This window comes from Typopeltis vanoorti, chromosome 25 (assembly GCF_054136105.1).
Source record: "Typopeltis vanoorti isolate ZY-2024b chromosome 25, IOZ_Tvanoo_1.0, whole genome shotgun sequence".
NCBI lineage: Eukaryota > Metazoa > Arthropoda > Arachnida > Uropygi > Thelyphonidae > Typopeltis > Typopeltis vanoorti.
This window is the reverse complement of record NC_143573.1, coordinates 24584133-24607196: the sequence shown is the minus strand read 5'-3', so window position 1 is coordinate 24607196 and position 23064 is coordinate 24584133. Positions and strand designations below refer to the sequence as shown.

At 34.8% G+C, this 23064-nt stretch overlaps 1 protein-coding gene across 3 annotated transcripts in view; it reads left to right on the top strand.

The window, feature by feature from the left end:
* The window catches only part of LOC150092606 (serine/threonine-protein phosphatase 1 regulatory subunit 10-like), a 447296-nt gene that overhangs the window by 270147 nt on the left and 154085 nt on the right, over positions 1-23064 (top strand). For all 3 annotated transcript variants that reach the window (XM_090414736.1, XM_090414735.1, XM_090414737.1), the window contains 3 exons: positions 8404-8490; positions 13247-13431; positions 16890-16967. In XM_090414736.1, the coding sequence (XP_090270862.1) occupies positions 8404-8490; positions 13247-13431; positions 16890-16967 (350 nt within the window). The remainder of the gene's footprint in view (positions 1-8403; positions 8491-13246; positions 13432-16889; positions 16968-23064) is intronic.

The window sequence follows — 23064 nt, the reverse complement described above, 5'->3', positions numbered from 1 at the left end:
GAGTTTTATCTTGAAGTTTTGAAGCAATTGATAGTAAAATACGTCGCGTATGGCATGAATATCGCGATGCAGGCAGCTGGTCACTTTTGTACAATAATGCACCATCTCCTTTCGACATTGTGAGACAGTTTTTGACCAAAAACCAAGTTTGTGTGTTGGATCACTCGCCGTGTTCACCTGATTTAGCACACTGTGACTTCTTTCTCTTCCCCCGACTTCATTTGCCGATGAAAGGAAAGCGATATGACACCTTTGAAAACGTTCAATTATATTTCTATCATATAAATGATAGAAATATAATTTCTATCAAAAGTTATGTTTCTTTTTGGACAGAGGGTGTAGTATTAGTTTTCCAAGAATGCAGTGGAGTAGGGTGATTTCTGTTTATGGAAGTGATCCTGTGACATGGTTCGGTTCCTTGAACTGTGAAAAATGGAACAAGCTACATAAATGGACATTTATATAGCTTTATCAATTTTAGATAATTTTACAACATTTTGTATGCACAATTCACCAAAAAAAACTGGCTTCAGTACAAGAATTTTTTTTTATCTAATTCCAGTGACTACCTTCATTTCAGCAACATTTAACTTTACCATTTAATTGTTTAGTGTTTATCTTTTACACCATTGTTGTGATAAGTATTAGGACTCCATGAAGTTAAGATGGATTATAGGAAGTATACCATAATTTTTACTATCCCTCAACTTATGTTTTAATCAAGCTCTGCAAGATTTGTTTCTCCATGCTGATTTTATGTTAGTTGTATCAGACTGATTTGAAAGAAGTAATGTATTTTTAATTTTCAAAAAAAAAAAAAAAAAAACTGTAAAAATGCCCAATAAAATTGCAGTTTTGTGTGAGTGTGTGGAGAAAGTCATAATAAAAATTTTACTTAGATATTATGAGACATTTCGTTGACAGTTTTTTTGTGTATGTATTATCAAAACATTTTCCATTTGTCATCCCTGTTTGTTTCACTAACTGCTTAGTAGGCAAGGAAGATGCACTTGAAATTATAACAGGCTTGCCATTGCAAGAATTTAAATATTAAGCAAATAATCCTGGACATGTTATTAGGTGTTATTTCACTTGAAGAAACAAGATATTTTTTGATAACAGATTGTAAATAACACTTATTCCATTTCTGCAAGAGTTAGGCAAATGTTCATTTGAATATGGTCTTCCTGGGATTAGTAATTGCATTAGAATCCTATTGTGAAATGGATATTTGTGAATAGTCTCTCAGTAACAGATTACCACCAAGTATACCAGAGGGATGAGTTTCAGAGTTCTCATGTGTGGGATGATCTTTAAAAAAAAATTAACCATAGGTTTGTCATTTCATGCTGGCTGGAAAAATGGTGATCAGCAGTGCAAAACTGACTATTTAAAATCAAGTTACTTGATTTTAAATATGATATGTTTATAATAGCAGTTGTAATAACCTAGTAACTATTCTTGACCTTTATATGTATATATCCATAAAGCAACAAGGCAGGAAGATAAGGTTAATCTTGAGTAAAAATGTTGTGTGGATTTGAAAGTTGTGGTAAAAAAGAATATTAATTTTTTATTATAAATCATATTTGCTAGTAATCCAGTAATCTACCATTTATCCAATCTTCAAAACAATAATTTTTCAGTTAACAGACCCTTGCATGTCTACTGATCTCTGGTACAACACCAAGCCAATTGCCTGTGTGGTGAGATGACCATACTTATAACTTAGTGACATAAAAAAATTTGCCAACATTGCAGAATAAATGATTATGAATTTTGATATCTGAAGGTACACTAAGTGGCAGTTTTTTTTTCTGAGTTTATGAACAACTATTTATTGGATCTCAAATTCAGTTAATCGAAGTTCTGCGAGGATAAACATATGAATCCTTGCACTTTGGCAGTAGAACCTTAAAAAACTATCAGAAGGTGAAAATATGGAAAATTTGGCAGTTGTCTTCTATTAAGTGATGCTGAAAGTTGTAAGCATCTGTAACCAATATAATATCACAATCTTATCGTATTATTATGAATTTTACTTTGTTCTATTTTGTATTTAAAAAAAAAAAAAAAAAACTGGATATATTCATAGGTCTTATGCTCTCAAATTGAATTGAGCATAATGAAGAAAGCTAATAGGTTTGGAGTGAAAATCTTCTGTATTCCATATTATTTATGAACATTTTTAATGAGAAATCCTTAATGTTTACTCCTCATAGAAAGGCTTATACGTTGGTTATACATGATTATTAATTCACTTAAGGAATGCAACGTACACTAGAATATAAATTAAATTAAACTTTAATATTTACAACAAGGATTACTCATCCATCACCATTCTCTACATCCGAGGCACCTCGGAAAAAAATTATCAAAATCTTAAAAAAACGTCACTTGACCTCTTGTTACAGACCATATAGAAAATTGGTATCCCTTATCCGCTCCACTAAAGACCAACCGCTTCACCTAGACCTACCTGGTGTATACCAGGTCCCTTGCAGCTGTAAGCTGTCCTACTTTGGCCAAACAGGCAGGACAGCGAATATCAGAATTTCAGAACACAAGGACTACATCCGGTTTCGGCAGTATAGCCACTCTAGTTTTGCAGACCATGCTCTGGATACATACCACAGAATACGGTGGAAGAAAGCCACAATAATAATCCGTAGCAAGTTCAAATTTGAAAGACTTTTCATGGAATCAGCCTCAGCCCTAAGAAACATGTCAAACCTCAACAAATTTTGTTGCGTGAGACTATCCCAAATTTGGGAGACGTACATCAGGAGACCATCTCAACGGCCAAGAATACCTACATAGCCTGCTAGGGGGCATCATCAGGACTTTTAGGAGAAACGATAGCTTACCCACTTCGTCCTCATTTACTGTATGTCTGTGTGCATGTATCTTTATTGTAAGTTCCTTTGAAAATGGCAATGTGACTTTGTCGAAATATTGGAAATATATATATTAAAGTTGAATTTAATTTATATTCTAGTGTATATTGAATTCCTTAAGTGAATTAATAATAATAATGTTTACTCCATTGAAGACCTTCTAGATATATACAAAGAATGAAAATTTATATTTATTTATTCTACTATTTATTGATACTTCCAGTGTGTTAATATGTCACATTTTGTTCTCTTCCTCCATTTTATTTTTCTTCTCCCTTCTATGTGTTAGGCCTACTGGCCTGTTACAGAGCTGTCTTAAGCCCTTCTAAGGCATACCCGTCCCGAGGATAAGGTGACTAGCCCTATGGCTACCGGTATATTCTATGGCTGTAGATGTGTGTTCATGGGGCCGGTTTGGCTGTAGATGTATGTGTTCAAGGGGCCGGTTTGCCTGCTTGCAGGAGGAAAAACCTTTTTTTCCCCTCCTGCAAGCAGGGGTTTTTTCTTTCCAGATAAACTGGAAAGAAAAACCTTGCTGTCTACACCCAAGACTGGCTAACTTGGCTTTGTCTGAGAAAGATCCTTAAGCTCCTCATGTCGGCGACGGTAATCGAACCCAGGATACTCCTTTCCCAAGCATATGGTTGCGAAACATATAGCCACTAGGCTAACTGCTTGGACATAAGAAATATTTTCTTATTCTCAGAGTCTTATAATTATTTATTTCTTCAGTTCTGTTGTGCACAGTTTTTAATTGCTTATAGACTACATGACAGATTGATGTATAAGCTGCAGAAGATGGGATTAGATAACATATTGAAGATTGCCTTTTTGAAAAATACCAGCATGATGTGTATGATGGAGCATTGTTTCAGCAAAAGTAGGTGACCAGTGGCATGCCTCCAGGTTCTGTTTTTGGAGATCTTGAAATGTTTAATGATGATGCAAAGCTAGGTAGAATTATTAGGAGACTTTTATCTTGGACAGATGAGTGGGGATTGTACTTTTAATATTAATAAATGCAAGGTGGTTTCAGGTACAAAGATATAAGACTACGTACTGTATTGGTGGAGATGTACTTAAGGAATTGGATGATATTCATTATCTTGGTGTGCTAGTAGACAGTAGAAAATTCTGAGGATACATTGCAAGTGTTGCAAAGACTGGACATTTTATTGCTGCTGTGATTAAAAAAGGCACATTGGCATGTAGGGATAAGAGATAGTGGTGCCTCTATGTAAGGCACTGGTCTGAGAATACATGGACTATTGTGCTGCAAGTTGGTTGCCTTGTTTTCATCATGATGTGGAAACACTAGAGTGGGTCCAAAAATGAATGATCAAAGTGATATCAGGATTTTGGATTGTTTGGTTATGCAGAGCATTTGAGGGAATGTGGATTTGCACAGTTTAGTGGATGGGAGGAAAAGAGAAGCTATGATACGGACCATCAAGTTAGTTAAGTGATTCTACCAGATTAATATAGAAGAAATTATAAAAAGAGTAGATGTTAGATGTGAAGAAAGGTATTAGGAGTATATTTTTTATGTGGAGATTGTTGGTGAGTGAAATGCATTGTGCAGGGACTTCAAACTTCAAAGTTCATTATGATAGACATATTGCTTGTTGAGTGGACCTTCCACGATGAGTGTTGACTCCATCGAGGTTATGAAATAATAATAAATATAGAACATTAGTATTAGTTAGTTGAATAAAGCATTAGTAATGTTGTGACATTTAGTACGCAGTTATATTAATGCATAGATAGCTAGAAGAATAATCCTGGCGTTTTTTGTAAGGCACTTCTTACTTAGCTGGAAATATTGACATGTTGTTATCCTGTTTGGTGATTGCTTTTCAATAGCTACATTAAGAATTGGTCGTCATATAGTGTAAAACTGCATATTACATGGTTGTTGAAGAACACACTGACAAGCAGGGATGAGGAAGTTATTGTTCCACTTTATAAGGCATTAATAAGGCCACATCTGTGCTATTGCACACAGATCTGCTTGGCTGGATTTGCAAGTGATGAAGAGGATCAAAGTCAAGTGACAAAGATTGTGGCAGGTTTCTGGAATGTTTCCTATGAGAATAGATTGAAGCTCTGTGGGTTCCAAAAACTAGCTGATAGGCATAATATAGGAGATATTATAGAAACGTGTAAGTTATTAAAGGAGTTTTATAGGATTGGCAGTGATGAATTTTTTGGTACATTGCAGAAGGGGAGAGAACGAGGTGTCATCCCTGGAAGCAGTGTTAACAAGGGCATTAGAACTAGAATTTTTGCTTTGAGGATGGTGAATGATTACCACAGGTGGTTATGACTGCCTTTGTCTGTGAATTAGTTTAATGAGAGGTATGATTGGTATTGTGTGAATAATGAATATTGTCAACAATTATGTTGACAATATATGAGGTGTGACAATTTTATTCCTGGAACGGCCACATAATGTCGCCTATGTGATGATTTGGTTGGAGTCACACGAGTAATCGTCTTTGTACATGTTTTAACTAATGCTTGCATAAACCTCAAGCCAATAGAGCCATTTGCTGGTTGGCTATTGCAAAAACAATAGAGATCTGCATGTAAACTTTGGTGTAAAAATGTCTGATCAAAATTTGGAGCTGCGTGTTAACATCAGATTTTGTGTGGAAGTTGGCACAACTGCTACTGAAATGATGCAGCTGTTAAAAATGGCATATAGTGTAGATGCTCCGAAAAAGTCAAGTGTCTTTGAGTGGCATAAGAGATTCAAAGGTGAGCGAGATGTGAATGCCGAATCCAGAAGTGGGCACCAAAAACAAAAATTATGGACTTAAATGTGAGCAGTGTGCAAGATTTGGTACGTTTTGACAGACGATTTAGTGTGCAATTAATGACTGATGAATTGCAAATGAATCAAGAAACAGTCAGAGTAATTTTAACTGAAGAATTGTGCATGTGAAAGATTTCTGCGAAATGCCTGAGATCTTGACGGGCAAAACAAGCATTGGCGGCTTCAAGTTGTGACTGATCGTTCTGCAAATAAGCACATTCCCGGGAGTAATTACAGGTGACGAAACATGGTGCTTCCAGTACAATCCCGAAACAAAACACCAGCGCATGCAGTGGGAAACCCCTAGTTCACCATGTCCGAAAAAAGCATGCATGCCATGTTCGCAGTTCAAGACTATACTGGTGTGTTTCTTTGATCACAAAGGGATAGTCCACTATGAATTCATTGAACAGGGACAAATGGTCAACCAATAATGCTCTTTAGAGGTGCTGAAAAGATTACGAGATTCTGTTCAGAGAAAAAGACCTGAATTGTGGCCTGACCAGTGGATCATCCATTACAACAATGCATCTAGCCATAGTGTGCTCATTGTGAGAGAGTTTCCAGCCAAAAAATCGATTACAGAATTAGATCATCCTGCTTAATCACCCACATTAGCTCCCTGTGATTTCTGGCTGTTTCCAAAATTAAAGACTGCGCTAAAAGGACGAAGGTTTTCTGACATCCTGATATCCAGCATAATGTGATAAAGGAACTCAAGAGTATTCTGGAAAAAGAGTTCCAGGCCTATTTCCAAAAATGGGAACACCATTAATCCAGCGTATAAATTCACAAGGGGACTTGTGCACTACTTCAAAGGCGACAGTAGCCACTAATATATAGTTCTGAACGTAGGTTTACGGGTGCATTCCAGGAATTAAATTGTCACACCTTGTATATATATAATCACAGGTATACAAGAGTTATATAGCTAACTATAGTAGACAGTAGCTTTGAAAGCATTTCTGAATGCTTGATCCCCTGCTTCTACTACAAGTAACAGTTATATTTATAAATCGGTTAAACGTGTGGACAGACTTATGTGTTCGTTGAACATGTTGTTTATTATTTTAACGGTATAATAGAACACAGAAACTAAGTAAATAATTAATTTATTAACTTGATGCTGATATTTCGCTGGTGTTATAACCAGCATCTTCAGAGATGCTTTTTTTTTTTTGTGCTCTGAAGATGCTGGTTATAACACCAGCGAAATATCAGCATCAAGTTAATAAATTAATTATTTACTTAGTTTCTGTGTTCTATTATACCGTTAAAATAATAAACAACTTATAAATCGGTTGTTTCTTGTATATCTGATAAGCCATTAGCATTCAATCTTGAGAAAAGTGTATATCCTTTTAGTAATTCAGTATCACTTGGCAAATAAAAAAATTATTAGAACATATTTGTCAAATGTTCTTTCGCTTTGTTTCAAAGTACATTATTTCAACCAAGAATTTTCATTTTTGTTTAATCCTTGACTCAAGTGTGTATGCAGGCAAAGTTTGCATGAGGTATCTTCACTACTAGACTGCTTGTATGTGGATGTTGTTCACTCTAAATCATTTGCCTTAGTAACGCAAAGAACGCTTTCTTTTAGATGTGTATGTTGTTATGCATTATGGGAAGGGCTACTACCAGACTGGTTTTGACCTTTATTGAGGTCTCATCAGTGGGAGTCAGAAATTCTATTCTTATTTAATCCTTTACCAAGTCCAAGTCTTTGCAAACAAAGTTTGCTCATGAAGTATCTTCTCAACTATGCTTACCTAGTTGTGAAGTTTTTCATCCTTTTGAGAGACAAGGTAAATAATACACAATTAATTGTTCTTACATAGCATTAATTATGCTTCTTCTGGGCAAGGAGTTTACATGACAGGCATTTGGGACATATAAGATATGATAAATATATATAAATATATATCAACATGTTGAATTGGTTAGTCCTTTCCATCTGTGTATCTTTAGAGAGACAGGACCAGATTCAGTTGCTTTACCAGATTTCATTAATAATATAAAATTAACCGATTCATTACCATGTCTTATTCGTGCTATTAATAGCCACTGGTTTTTGTAAATAAGAGTACAAGTGTTACTAATTTTCCTATGCTAGAATCTGCTTATTCTTGCCTTCCTTTTGACTATATCGAAACATGTATTTATTAAATTACTGGATTAGAACATATGCATATCTGAAATCAATATTAATTAGTCAAATGACACCAAACAAAATATGTATTTCTTTGAAATTTTTGTTACACTTACTGCTGAATGGTAACAACTGAATTGGCTTAGAATATAGTTATAGGGATTAGGCACTGTCTATCTTAGTGGCAGCAGATTTGTTTTTTTTTCTGTTAGATGCTTTACTAAATGGTACAAAATCATAATGATAAGCATTACACTGTGTTTGACAAGCAGTCCAGATAAATGTGATTTAATATATTACAAGCTTTGCTGTTGTTCTGCATTTTGCATTATTGCCATAGATCTGCCAAATAAATTCACAAAAGTGTTTTATTGTTAAATATATTATGCTGATTTTTATTAGTTTTTTGAACAAGTCTGATGATGATATATCTATGTTTTTCCTTTTGATTAATTGTTTCACTTTTAATCTGAAACTGTTTTCATTCAAACTCTTGCCACCTGACCTGATTGGTGTTATTCCATTGTTTACCATAGCTTGATGAAGAAATTTTCTAAGAAGCTAGTGAGCAGATGTGTTTATTGTAATGTATTGCGTGCCACAAAGCCAGAAATTCTCACAGTGTAAGTATATATGTGATGTGAAAAACGTTTATTCATTATTGCTTTTGTAAGTGATGAAAAACTTCTGTTGAATTGATATCAATCAACTTTAAGATTTTCACTTGTCATTGTAATGTAAATAATTAAAAAAAAACCCATAAAAATATGGAAATATAAACTTTTATAGGTTGTATATTATATATTGTTTCACAGTTATCATTATCAACAGCGCTTATCTTACTGCATCTCAAACCCATTCACTCTGTCTTCACTCACCACCTTCCAGGGATTGCCTCTTCCCCTTACTAACTTGAATGTTCTCAATCATATCTCTGCTATCCAAGAGCCTCTGCAAATTGCATTTTCTTAGTATGTCTTCATATTATATATAATATTATAATATTAATACAAAAGAAAGCCAGGAATACTTGTAATATTTTTGTTAGCTGCACTCTTTTATCCAAATTTTGAAAACAAAAAAAAAACAGCTTTTCCTGTTAAAAAATGCTTAATTTTCTTGACTAAAAAGCTCTAGAAAGACTTTTATGGGATTATATTGATCAAGTGCATATAATAAACAACCAAGTTATACCAACTAAGGCTGTTGGCATCTTCAGGGTACATAACTGATGTAAGGCACTAAAAAGTAAAAAACTGTTACAAACTATAATCAACCGATTCCAATTATATTAAACAAAGAACAGAGCACGTACAATACATTCATGGAGCGTGGATGATATCATGCTCCATGAATGTATTGTTAAAAGAATTTTTAACTTTAACATCAAAAGAGTATTTTTGATGTTAAGGTTAAAAATTCTTTTCACTGAGAAAAAATTTATACACAGGTTACTTACATGACATAGGTATCAGGAAATTCTATTATTTTTGTTGTTACTGTTTTCATTTAAAAAATATACAAATTGATATAAAAATAATCTTGCAGTCAAGTCATTCCTACCTTATCAATAGCCTGAAGCCCCTGTTTCTACAAACAGGGGCTCTGATGAATACCACTGCAAATGTACACTTCCATAGTTGAAGGAAGTGCCTACAAGACCTGTAGGCGGTAAATATCTTTTATTGCTTAATGAAATGCCACTACCTCACTTATTAGAGACTGAAGTGGTTGCAGCTATGTTAGTCACTAGAACAATTATTCCAGTTTCTACCCCCCCCCCCAATTCTCTTCCTGCATCCAGCGAGAGTGATATCCTCAATGACATGCCAGCATACTGTTCAGGACCCAGATCCTCCCATTTCGAGCACACAGCAATAAAACAGTTTCACCACAGATCCCTGTAGTCTAGCGTCAAATCTTGCAATCACTTATTTTGGCAGTTCGGTGATAGGACACCAAGCACACCTTAGTGTCCTGCACTGGGGAACTATCTAGGCCACAGATGGGCAGGATTCCCTCTCTATGGGCAGTATCTTTGCAAGTCTGTCACCTCTCACTGCATGCCCCATTTCCTTTTTATTTCTTCCTCACTACATACATCCCAAATCACAACCCAGAGAAATGCGACTCTACTGCAGATCACAAAAAATAGTTCAATAAAACAACAAAAGCGGGAAAAAAAAAAAAAAAAATTACGCATTCACCTCACCAATATCTGTAGCCTAAACAGCAGTATAAATAATTTGCACCACCACCTGCTGCAGTCATCTAAATCAGGAATACTATTCTTCTTATCAGAATCTTAACTGGCAACCTCAACTGCCCAAACTACAGGTTACACAGTTCTTTCTACCACACAGGTGGCACTTATGCATTTATCAGAACTAATACTGTAAGAGATTTCAAAACCTTAAACCCCCCGCCCCCTCATTTGATCTTCTTTGGCTGAAAAAAAATTCCTTACCAAATCAACCTGTCCTTTTCGTGTGCTCTCTCCATCGCTTTATAAACTCTGTTAACCACAATGACCTCTTCAACTATCTCTCTTTAAAGCTTGATTTAAAGCTTGACTTTCTGCAGTCAAAAATATCTTAATAGTGAGGTCATCCACAACTCATATGGGTTTCTCTTCTCAAGTTTCACTGATCAATCAGTCAGAGATGCCGAGCTGTTTGCCATTAGCAACAACCTATCACAGATCATCAATCTCCCTACTAGAATACATGATAATCCTCTCCAGTTTACCAATACATTTGACTTCTTACTAATAAGCTCCCCTTCCCAAGTATACTGTGGATATCAGTTCTCTTCTTGGTAACTCAGATCATAACTTCATACAAGTCTGTTTTACCACAGAACAACTTTCACCCACTACTCCTCACTCTCATATTCTTTGGTACAATAAGAGCATGAGATGACTTCCTTAACCTCTATTCCTCCTCATTGTCTGAATACTGCTGCAGTTCTTCTGATCCAAACATCTGCCCAGACTGAATACCAGATATCATCCTCATAGGAATGAAGTACAATCATCCTCACTTCTGTCCTCTCTAAAATTATGGAAAATGTCATCGATAACCATCTATTTGACCACCTAGAGACTAATCAGTGACCAGTGGTATGGATTCTGCCACTTGCAATCTACAGCTGATCTAGCTTTCATCACTCACCTCTGGGCTCAAGTCATGAAAAAATTTGGAGAAACTCACATGGTTGCCCTCAACATTTCAAATACATTTGATCAGGTTTGGCACATGGGCTTACGTAGCAAACACTACCATCCTATGGGTCCGCCTTCCACGCTATGCAACTGAATCTCCAATTTTCTCTCTCTGACTCCTCTCTGCATGTGATGGTGGACATGTATTCTATTCTTTCACATACTATTTTCCTCTTGTATACAAATGACCTGCTCTCACAGACTTCCAATTCTGTCCATAAATTCCTCCTTTTCATATGGCAAACCTTGGAATGTTCAAGTATCAAAATCCTCAAGATCCATCACAACCAGTGGTCTAAACTCTGGTTGTCTTTGTCCCATTCTGATAAAAATGGGACAACATTATAGACTGCAAATCCGCCAATAGTCAGTCTTACCTGATCTCTCACAAGAAACAGCTTGCATCCTTTCCCTTACCTTCAACAATACCAAGACATTCCGACACAATCAGATTTCCCTTCTTGGACTAACCTGCACCTTCGATCATTCCTGGTACAAACATATTTCAAATATAGCTTCTGCAGCTGGCAAAAAAACTTGGTGTACTTTTTCACACAAGACACTACTTGGAGAGGATTTTGATGTGCCAAAATCTCTAAGATTGCTTGGGATTGCTACCCAGAAGAGGGCATTCCTGCTAATTAATGATCCCTCTCTCACAGATGTTCAGTTTCTGCCTTGTGCCTCTTCTACAGATGCTTTCATGGACAGTGCTCTGCTTACTCGACCACTATTATTCTTCCACTTTCCTCCAAAATCATTAGAACAAGAGCCACTGCTAACCAATACCCTTTTACAGTCCATCTTGAAACTCACTGAACCATCTTCACTGCCTCCTCTTTCATTCCATCTACTTCTCTTCCTTGGAACAGCCTGTGAAATCATCTGAACTAAAGTTGAAAGATGCTCAGGAATTCAGTGATTGAAGCTTTATCTGCAACCCTTCCATACTTTTTTTTTAATGAGTGTGGAATTAGTCTCCCAGATGTAGTTTTTTTGCATCCATTATTTAATTTAGGAGTGTTCTCCAAAGCATATGCAAATACATATGTCTGTCTCATTTGAAGCAGAGTCTTTCTTAGAGTTACACATTTCTTCATCTAATGGCATGCAGGGTGTTGAGCCTTCCTCATTTATGCTTACAAGTTGATCTACTTTTCACCATGCAGGTATTCAAAACCAAATCTGCAGTATAGGTTGGTTAATCCTTATTCCCAAAGTGTCCTATGGCTTTTTGTGCATGCATTCTTCCAGTTAGTTTGTCTGATTTAATGATTGAAAAACCTGAGTTTCCGGGGAGAGGGGGGTGGACTTCACTTCTGTATGAAACAGATTAACTGACTATTTGATTCAAATCATCTGATAAAGGTTCCTCATGTCATAGATCGGATTTGAACCCAGATCTTTCCAACCAAAGGGCTCATCTCTTTTAGTTGAGCTACGGAGACTGGGCACAGTCTTATCCACTTTGTTCATAACTATATAATTTTGTTGACCTTCTATGTTTTCTTGCAATCTACTAGATCCATAACAACAGAATTTACACTAGCATTGTATCCTGTATACTTCAGGTACTGATAATAGGTGAACTTCATTTTTGGGAAAGGAGTTAAAGGGGAGCTAGTTTTAGACTCCATTTAAAAGTTGACAGATTAATCTTGGAAGCTGCGGTTCTTGACAGAACACATCTGGGAAATTCTATGTAAAAAAAAAAAAATCTACCTTTGACAGTTCCCAGAGAGCATAGTCAATATATTTGAATGCTTGCTTGATATTGTGTTCTTATTCAGATAAGCTCACAAAAAAATGTTATATTAGATAAGACAGAGAAATATTAGATTAAAACATTCACAATTTCTTTTTCTGTTGTTAGTATATCATTAACATATATAACCAACACTTAAGTCTTTCTTGTACATTTGGAGGTCATAGTATTTCAAGAAAACAGTATGGGAAAACTGTTCCAAAGAACAGAAGCAGGCATAATGAAAGAGAATAAGTGGGTTTCATAAATTTGAACAGCTCCTAATTGTGTTAGACATTTATTTTTTGTAAATATAAAAATTTTCATAAGTATGTTGACTTGGTGATTTAATAAATTTTAAAAATGATAAATTAGGTATTTTAACATGATAATTTTATTTTCATTTAAATAGATTTCTGGATGAACAAGGATGGGATACACTTAACAGTTGGCTACAAGATGCAAGAGATAGTGAAAATTATCCATTTTTATTAGAGTTACTTCGACTCTGTAAAACTCTGCCAATGACTGTGGAACGCTTAAAGCAGAACAATACTGCAAAATTAATTAAGGGATTGACAAAATGTGATAATGATGGTAATTTTTTTTTTAATTATAGTATGTATATAAAATTTCACACACTGGAAAAGTTCAGTTAATTTCTACTATTACATTTGGTTTACCAGTATAGAATGTGGTATTAACAAGCATCCAAAATCAAAATTTAATAGATTGACTGAAGAGAGTGAATTATGACTTCTGTTTCTACATATTAAACTGTCATCTCTAAATCAGGATGCAGTAAGTTCTGATAAAGTTCTTGTCATGATATGCTAATCATAACCACAGCGCTTATCTTCTTGAATTTTTTGTCTTAATGAATTATGCAACATCCTTCAACTTCATATTGCTGGCAGTTTATAAATTTTTGACAGATCGGCGAAGTGCTGCTTCTTTTTACTTGTGATTTAAACAAGTTCTGTTTTATACACAGCGTTTTTTTTTTTTTTTTTTTAGTTTTTTTTTTAAACTGCTGTCTATTAGTTTCTTATATTTAACATAACTACTCATTAGACAAGTGAAATAAATGGCCATATATGCATTGGGCTAAAAAAATTCTAGCATTTTTTAAATTTACATCACTTTCTCTAGAAACTAATGTTTTATAAATTCTGAAGATCAGCTTCAGAGTGTTTTTCAGTATACTATGAAGTTCAAAAGGTTTATAAATAGAGCTTAAAGTTAGCAGCAGCAAATAAGATAAATTATTTTAATCACTTAAATATGTTAATATCATCATCATTGAGCTTTAGTATGTAACTATCCCCATCTGTTTTCATGTGTGGGTGATAAACTAAGTACCCAAAGGAAAACAAACTCCATTGGCCATGTTCCATGACTTACAAAGAAACGAGGTAAATGATATACTGACTAATTTGCAACTATAGCCAGACTGATACATGCAGCATGATATTCACAGACATATAGGATGGCTTCTATCTTCTCCTTTCTGTTCTATCTGTTTACAACCCATAATTTTTCTCGGGACTCTCATATCTGCAGTCTTTCAATCTTTGAACAAGAGCTTTATTTCTAATCCAACTGTCAGATCCATAACTTATAATTGGTTTGAACACTGTCTTGTATACTGCTTGTTTTGTGTTTTAGCTTTTTTTTTCCAACTGGCTTCCCACCGTATCATCTTTGTTTATTTTGTTGTCTATTTCCAAATTTAATTTGCCTGCCTCAATAGCTGAAATATTTTACTTGTTTTATAGGTTTTTCATTGAGAATGCAGCTCAGGAGAATGAATAGATGGCATCAGTGGTAGAATCATATCAAAAATGAAGATATTATGAATGAATTTGACATTATTAGAATTCAAGAATTTCATCAGAAATATCTGGCGGATATGGTTACTTAAAAAATGAGAAAGGAAAGATTAGCAAAATAGGCATTTGCTATCAAGTGGCAAGAAAAAGATCCATAGGAAGAGAATATGTAGGTGGATTGATGCAGTTAGAAGACTAAAATGTAAAAACTGCAGTATCAGAGTGCTGCTGGCAAATAATAGACTAATTTGAAAGAAAGTTAGGAAAAGAAAGGAAAATGAACTCATCAATGGAGTACCATCATAATATTCCATATCCTCTGCCTTACCAAGGGTACTGTTTGGTGACTATCCTGTGGAAACTGCCTTACTGCTCTATCCTCAAATAGAGGAAGTACTACTGCCTAGTTCAATAACTACGAGGTGGAGAGCATATCCAGCAAGTCCACCATATGCACTGCATGCAAAATGAAAGAGTGGACAGAAACTGGAGACATCAGAGTGAAATGTTTAGAGACGAAACATGCCAATTTCCACTTCACACCTCCATTCACATGGAGATGAACATCATCTACTGCTTATCCTCCAGCTAAGGATGATGGGCTTTTAATGCAGCAACACTTGACTTGTGAGAGCTTCATTTGTGGGAAACAGGCATATTGCAGGAAGGTGGCAGCTAATTGGTTGAGAGAAGTTATATGTTCTGCCAGCCCATTAGTGGTCCAGATAAACCCAGGATTATGTTCTCACTTATACATTTTTCTATATATTCAATAAGCTGCCAGTTGAGAGAGTATACAATTCATAATCCTGCTGAAGAGAGTGAATTACGACTTCTGTTTCTACATATTTAAACTGTCATCTCTAAATCAGGATGCAGTAAGTTCTGATAAAGTTCTTGTCATGATATGTCAATACTGATATGATTGGCTGCATCCCAATCATGTTTTTAATAAGGATACCATGACTGCACAGAGGAAGTGAAAACAGATCCTTGAATCCTATGTACAACTTTTTAGGTTGCATTTGGGTGAAATTTTTTTTCACATATGATAGTGCCAATGCCTATAGAGCTCAAGTCATGGTGGAGTATCTTGAAACTGGAGATATCCAACACCTGCCTTGCCAGCAAAATCATGAGCCTTAAATCCAATTGAACATATGTGGGGGATGCCCTTGTGTCCTGCATTACATGCCAATAACCATTACCTCACTCATTTGGTGAACTAAAGTCTGCTCTAGAGAAAGAACAGAATTTGCTGTACCAAATTTTACAAACCCCCCTTATATTGACCATAGCCCACTGCTGTATGGCCAATTTAGCTGGTAGGAGGTATCATATGCCATACTGATATGTGACCATTTTTTTGAGCATACTGTGTAATATTGATCACAAATTGCATGAGTTATGCCACATTTTGTAAGTATTTTGTTAATTTTGCCAAACAACATAGCATAGTCTTATGGTACTATGACAATTGTATGAAAAGGTGATGTCTCATTTGTATGCATTGCTTAGAAATAGCTGAATTAAAGCAAATGTTACATACCTCCAGCAAATGATCCACAGTTGCATATTACATAGCAACAAGTACAGAGGTGGCAGGATTTTTTCCTTCTGAAAATATTTTTTTTTCATCCCAGAAAATATGCCTAATGTCATGATATAGCAAGCTTGTATGGACTCCAGGAATTGTTTATTATAGTGGATAGTTTGTTATGGTGAATATACAATACAGTAGCATTGTACCTCTGTGGGACTTGGGTTTGAACTTTTTTTGTTGTTAATTTATGAAAAATGAAGAGAGTTTGTTATAGTAATGTTTGCTAGAATGTCATGACATAGCAATGTGGGTTGATTATTAATACACTGAGGTAAACATACATCCGTATCAGTTGGATGTGTTCAGGCTTGCATTAGTGGACATTTAATGTTATTAAGTATTTTGATAATTTGTTTCTCTGCATCCCATTACATATATATACCAAATATACCTAGTATATTTGTAAAAATATAAACTTGTCTTTTATTAAAATGCTTAAACCTAATGTTGATAGGGAGTTATTAGTCTTTGTTAATGTTTAATATTTATTACTCTGCTGTTTTTTATAGTATCTTGAATTTCTTCTATAAAGACACAGTTTTATTTTCTTGTACTAAATCCTGAATGAGATATTTTTGTTTGGCAAGTAGTTTAACTTTGTAATTATCTTAATTTTTTAGATGTAAAAACATCTGCTGGTCAGCTTGTTTTGTCATGGATGTCTCTTATAAAAGGTGAAAGAACAGATAATTCTTCAGGTATGATGCACCTCTTCTAATATTAAAAGAAATGTTTTTCTGTTGAATTAATAGTGATATGAATTTATCATTTTACATCAAGAAAGGGTTTTATGTATGTATTAACCCATCATTTAAAAATGTTATGTGCATTTCAGTTATTCATAATTTTTATTGATTAATCTGTAATCAATTATTATTCAAGCAGTTTGTATTCCGTTGTTGTATCCTATGGGAAATATTCGACTAATTCACAGTAGGCTACAGTGACTGATGAAGGCTCAAATAACTGTCTTAACTTTCCACTCAGTTTATATGAAGAATGTAAATTAAATGCTTTTTTGGAAGCTCATAGTCAGACTTCCACACACAAAGTCATACTAATGAAGCAAAATCTAATGTTTGAATATAATGTTCACTTTTGAAGAATGGGAAATTTTATGAACTAATCAGAGCAATGGAACCTGTGTCCTAGAACATTAGAGGAGAAATCCTCTACTAAAAATAAATGAAACTTTCTTCAGATTGAAATGCAAATTTATTCATAGTTCAGCAAAAAAAATTGAAACTGGAGAATAGGCATATGATTAAAGAAAAGGTTTGCAGGTATAATTTCTTAAAGGAAAGAAAGAAAAAGAATATTTTCTGAACTTTTTGCATTGATGAGAATGGAGAGATATTTAATGGAAGCAAAATAGCCACTTATCTGTTATCAGAATCTTTTTTAAAAAAAGGAAAAGCAGAATCTTTTGAAATTTTCTTACAGAATACATATACCTAATTTCCTCTTATATGGAAAGATATTAACACCTGAACAGTAGACAGTATCTCAATAATTATAGGTGTATGAGAAAATGCTATCACACATGACAACAAATAGTAAAGGATGGTATAATTAATAACCACACAAATTGAACTTTGCTCATGTGGTCCACTGATATGAACTTGATATCATCCAGATGGATCACATTTGGAATACATTTTGATCATTATAAATTCTCTTAATAACTGCCATGCCTATTATGCATTAGAAATGTTCATAGATCATCCGATTATTATATCCCCCATTAAAAAATCTTGTGCCTTAAAAATTTATAGCTGATTATAGGAGAAGCATATTCTCTTTCGTATCATGAGGAATGTGTGACAGGTTATTCCTTCCATGATTCTATTTCCAGTATTTTTACTAAGGAGATGTTAAAAATACAGAAAAAGAACAATATGATAAAATCTGAAAAATGCATTCTCTCTCTCTCTCTCTCTCTCTCTCTCTCTCTTGATGAAAACAATTGGCAAATGAAATAAATCACAAAAAAAATTGAGTTTAAATGAATATAAACAAGCAGACTAAACATGAACTTAAATGGCACTTAGAAATGATACAAGCATGGTGCGAGATTACTGGTTAAGAAAACAGATTTGTCTCTCGATTGAACAGTAAGCGCATTTCTCTTTTAGCAAACACTAAGGTTGCAGTGTAATGCGCTTACTGTTCAATCGAGAGACAAATCTGTTTTCTTAACCAGTAATCTCGCATCATGCTTGTATCATTTCCAAGTGCCATTTAAGTTCATGTTTAGTCTGCTTGTTTATATTCATTTAAACTCAATTTTTTGAGTTTAAATGAATAAACTCAAAAATGAATAAATGTCTTACAAGGTAAGACATTTATTCTTTCAGCATAAAAGAAGCAATGAATTCTTGTGAACTTCAGTAATGACTCATCAGTGCCATATTATAACACAATTTAATATAAACTCTTGATGTATACAAGATATAATGTAACTGTTAACAGAGATTCAGTATTTTCAATAGATTAGAAACAATCTTGCAACAAACCAGGTTTCACATAATGATGCATTAAGTAAATCTTTATGGTAACTTCACTAAACATTCATCATTTCAAGTGCACCATAGAAAACAATATAGTTGACATACTTTGCCATGGTCGATCAAACTAACATTACTCACTGTTATATAAAGTTCACAAGAATTCATTGCTTCTTTTATACTGAAAGAATAAATGTCTTACCTTGTATGGTAGTTAGAAACAGTGCTGCTTAGTTCATTTGGCCTTTCAGCTCCAATTCACGAAATTACTAAAGAGTGTTCTTTGCACTGTCCTCTGTACATAAATACCAGTTGGAAAATTATTTTGCAATTATAAGCATCTTCGTGTAGTTACTTTCAAAATTTAAGTTGAAGGAAAATCTTTCTCTTAGCTGGAAATTTATTGAATATTTTTTCTAATGTTACAGCCTCTTTTGAATTCTTAGAGCAACAATAACATTGATATCATAGTTCTCTATTCCATCTTTCTTTACTTCAGAATGTTCCTTTCCTCCTTCTTAACTTAATTCTTCCTTATTAATTTCTTACCTCCCTCTTTGAATGATATAATCACGTAATCACAAGAAAGATATTTATTTAACCAAATATTTCGGTCTGGAAATAGCAGACCATCGTCGGTGGTATTACAAGAACAGTTTAAAAATATACAAGCTAGAATACTAACAATAGATCGTTGAAATTAGAACATGCCGCGTGATGTTATATCACTAAGTATGAAACGAAATATTTTGAAGTAGAAACATGATTGAATTTGCTATTAAAAAAAAAAAAAAAAAAAAAAAATTAATGAGTAATCTTGATTAGGCTTTCCCAGATTTTTGATATAGATATGCAGTCATTACGATTCAGGTTGGGATGATGGAGCAAGGCCTCCACGCTTTCCTTGAACAAACGTTCGAACCTATAACGGGATCTATGTAAGAGGCGCGTTTTGGACCAAAGGATGCTGTGGTCAGTTTCAATCCCGTGTTGAGCCAAACCAGACTTTTCAGGTTTATTGTGAAGAATGTTAAATATGATTTAACAGCTACGTATTCTCCTATTAACAAATTGTCTTCTCATTTTCCTTCTCCTAAAGACAAACGCTCAACTTTATCTCTTCCTGGAGTTTATCAAATTCCTTGCAACTGTGATCTCTCTTACTTTGGACAGACTGGACGTTCTCTTGAAAAAAGAATCCAAGAACATCAATCATCCATTCTTCACAATAAACCTGAAAAGTCTGGTTTGGCTCAACACGGGATTGAAACTGACCACAGCATCCTTTGGTCCAAAACGCGCCTCTTACATAGATCCCGTTATAGGTTCGAACGTTTGTTCAAGGAAAGCGTGGAGGCCTTGCTCCATCATCCCAACCTGAATCGTAATGACTGCATATCTATATCAAAAATCTGGGAAAGCCTAATCAAGATTACTCATTAATTTTTTTTTTTTTTTAATAGCAAATTCAATCATGTTTCTACTTCAAAATATTTCGTTTCATACTTAGTGATATAACATCACGCGGCATGTTCTAATTTCAACGATCTATTGTTAGTATTCTAGCTTGTATATTTTTTAAACTGTTCTTGTAATACCACCGACGATGGTCTGCTATTTCCAGACCGAAATATTTGGTTAAATAAATATCTTTCTTGTGATTACGTGATTATATCATTCAGTCTTATGTCGCAAGTATCCTTAAAACAACAAAACCTCCCTCTTTACTCATGAGTCTCCCTTACTTTCTCCAGAAGGAGAAAAGTAAGGGAGATGCATGTCAGAATAGAATCATGTTCCAAATGAGATACACACTGCTTGGAAAGAAGTCAATGGACACCATAGTGTGAGGAACAAGCAATGCATACGTTAATAAGATGTAGGACTTCCTTGACTGCAGTTGCCCCATAGAATTGCCTATGGAACATTGCCAAGCATACGATAGTGAACAATGGAAATTTTGGACCATTTTTGCTGATGCCATGTAATGAGATCCTGGGCTGTTGTGGGAAGGATGTCGCTTGACCTTACCCAATGCTCCAGTTCATCTCCAGATGTTTAGTAGGGTTCAGATGGCTCTTTGGAGACCAAGTGGGATGACTTTCATGTCCACAAACCATGCAGATGCAGAAGCAGCAGCCTTATGACGCAATGCATTATCTTGCTGAAAGAGACAATTGCCAATTTTGTAGAAACATTAAAGTAGGAAGCATTTAGCAGTTATTGCATTGATCAGAATGTTCAGATTATCAGAGTTCATGGCATCACAAACACATTCCAAAGTCAAACCAGGAAAAACAAGACCATACCATCTCACTGCCACACCTGTCTGTATGCTTGCTAGAAGTATATTGTAATTCGTCAGTACATAACACAACTTTTCAAGCTTTTACGTCCCACTGTGCACACTCTTTACACCACTAAAGATAACGCTGCATGTTGGTTTGGGTAATGTGGGACTTGCCTATAGCAGTTGTACCATGGAAACACACGTTATGAGCCTCTGTTCTGAATGCTTTTGTGCAGATTCATGTTCCATTCGATGTCTGGAACATGCATTTAATGTGTTGGCCGATGAATAGCAGCTTGTACATATTATCTTTTGTAGCCAGAGTATGACAGGGTGCCTGCTCTGGGTAGCACTTTCAGTTGACTCCTTGCAATTCCATCTCAGTGATATCATACTAAGATGGAAGAGCAGGGAATCAACTACAATTGAGTCATTCCAGGTCAATTATTGACCTAGGATGGCTCAGTTTGTCAACAATAGATATACAACATGTCATCCTATTACAATGTCTCTTTCAAACTCTGTTAGTTCCCCTCTCTCAGCCATTTCACCTAGACACAGTTGCATATGGTTTGGTAGCATTGTATTCCTCTAGTTCAGCATTTCTCAACCTTTCTAATCCCAAGGACCAGTAAAATGCCTAAAACAATTCTATGGACACTAAGCTATGTAATTTTTTTTTAAATGTATGTGGAGATTACCAACATTTACAACATATACATATTATATTTACTTACAACATTTACATATTACATATACATAAACATTTACAAATACATACGGAAACATAATTAAGTTGGAAGTAAACGATTAAAAGTGTATCATTTGAACAAAGTTTAATTTTTTATTAAACGTAATAATATATATAATTTTTATATTTTATATGTTATCCCCATTCATCTGCCCACACTCATTAAGCTCACTCCACAACAACATTTTTAGTGCTGTTGGTACATTGGCAAATGAATGGGGAATATCAGTGCCGTCCTGCTAAAATTTACAACATTCAACTGCCCATACTCATGAAGTATGGGCAGTTGAATGAACCCCACAACAACTTTTATCTTCATGCACTCTCTGATTCAACCTGCGACATGTAAACTGTTCCATTCGCTAAGTGCGTTATGAGACGAGAGAAAAATGTTGTTCTTATCTTACTCCATTCATTATAATACTGAATACGAACTTGACATCCATGGATTCCATCATGGATGACATTCCTTGTCCTGTCATCCCCGATTTTGGAAATGGATTAATTCCAAAACCAGAATCTGAAATTGTAGTCCAAATAAATGATATGATATAATTATGTTACAACTTGCTTTTAATGAGTGGTCAGTTTCTCGGCCTTTGCAGAGAGTTGCTGGATATCTGGCTCAATATTGGTCAACTTCAGTCAAAGATCGACACGCACCCTAAGACGATTTCTGTATTTTGTTTTTGTTTGAAGGAGCGATGAAAATCCTTTCTCACAAAGAGATAGGTTGTAGAAAACTGCATGACGATTTTCAGTGCGTGTTCAGATAATTCAAGAAATTCACTTCTCACTAAAGGCGAGATCCAGAATCGAGCCAAACCAAGATCATGGAATTTCATTTTAAGCCCACTGTCAGTTGAAAGCTCTGTTCTTTTTTCGATAACGAAAGATTGTTCTTGTGGCTAAAGAAATAAACTTAAGAGGTAGATGCTTCCACTGCCTTGCTATTAATTGAACCCATGGCCGAAACTACATCTTTCCCATGATTTAATGTTGCTAAGCATTACTGAAATTGGCTTTCTTTTTTCAATTTGCTTATTTTTCACATCACAATGTTTAGTTTCTAAGTGTCGGAGTTTCGCAGGTTTCATGCACTCGTTCAACAGCACTTCATAACACAAAACACACTGAGGCTTCTGTTCACTTTCATCTCCACATCAAGTAAACCCAAATTCCAAATATGAACTGTTATATTTCCTACTGTATTTTTTCTTTGAACTGCTTGTTTCATCTACTTTAAT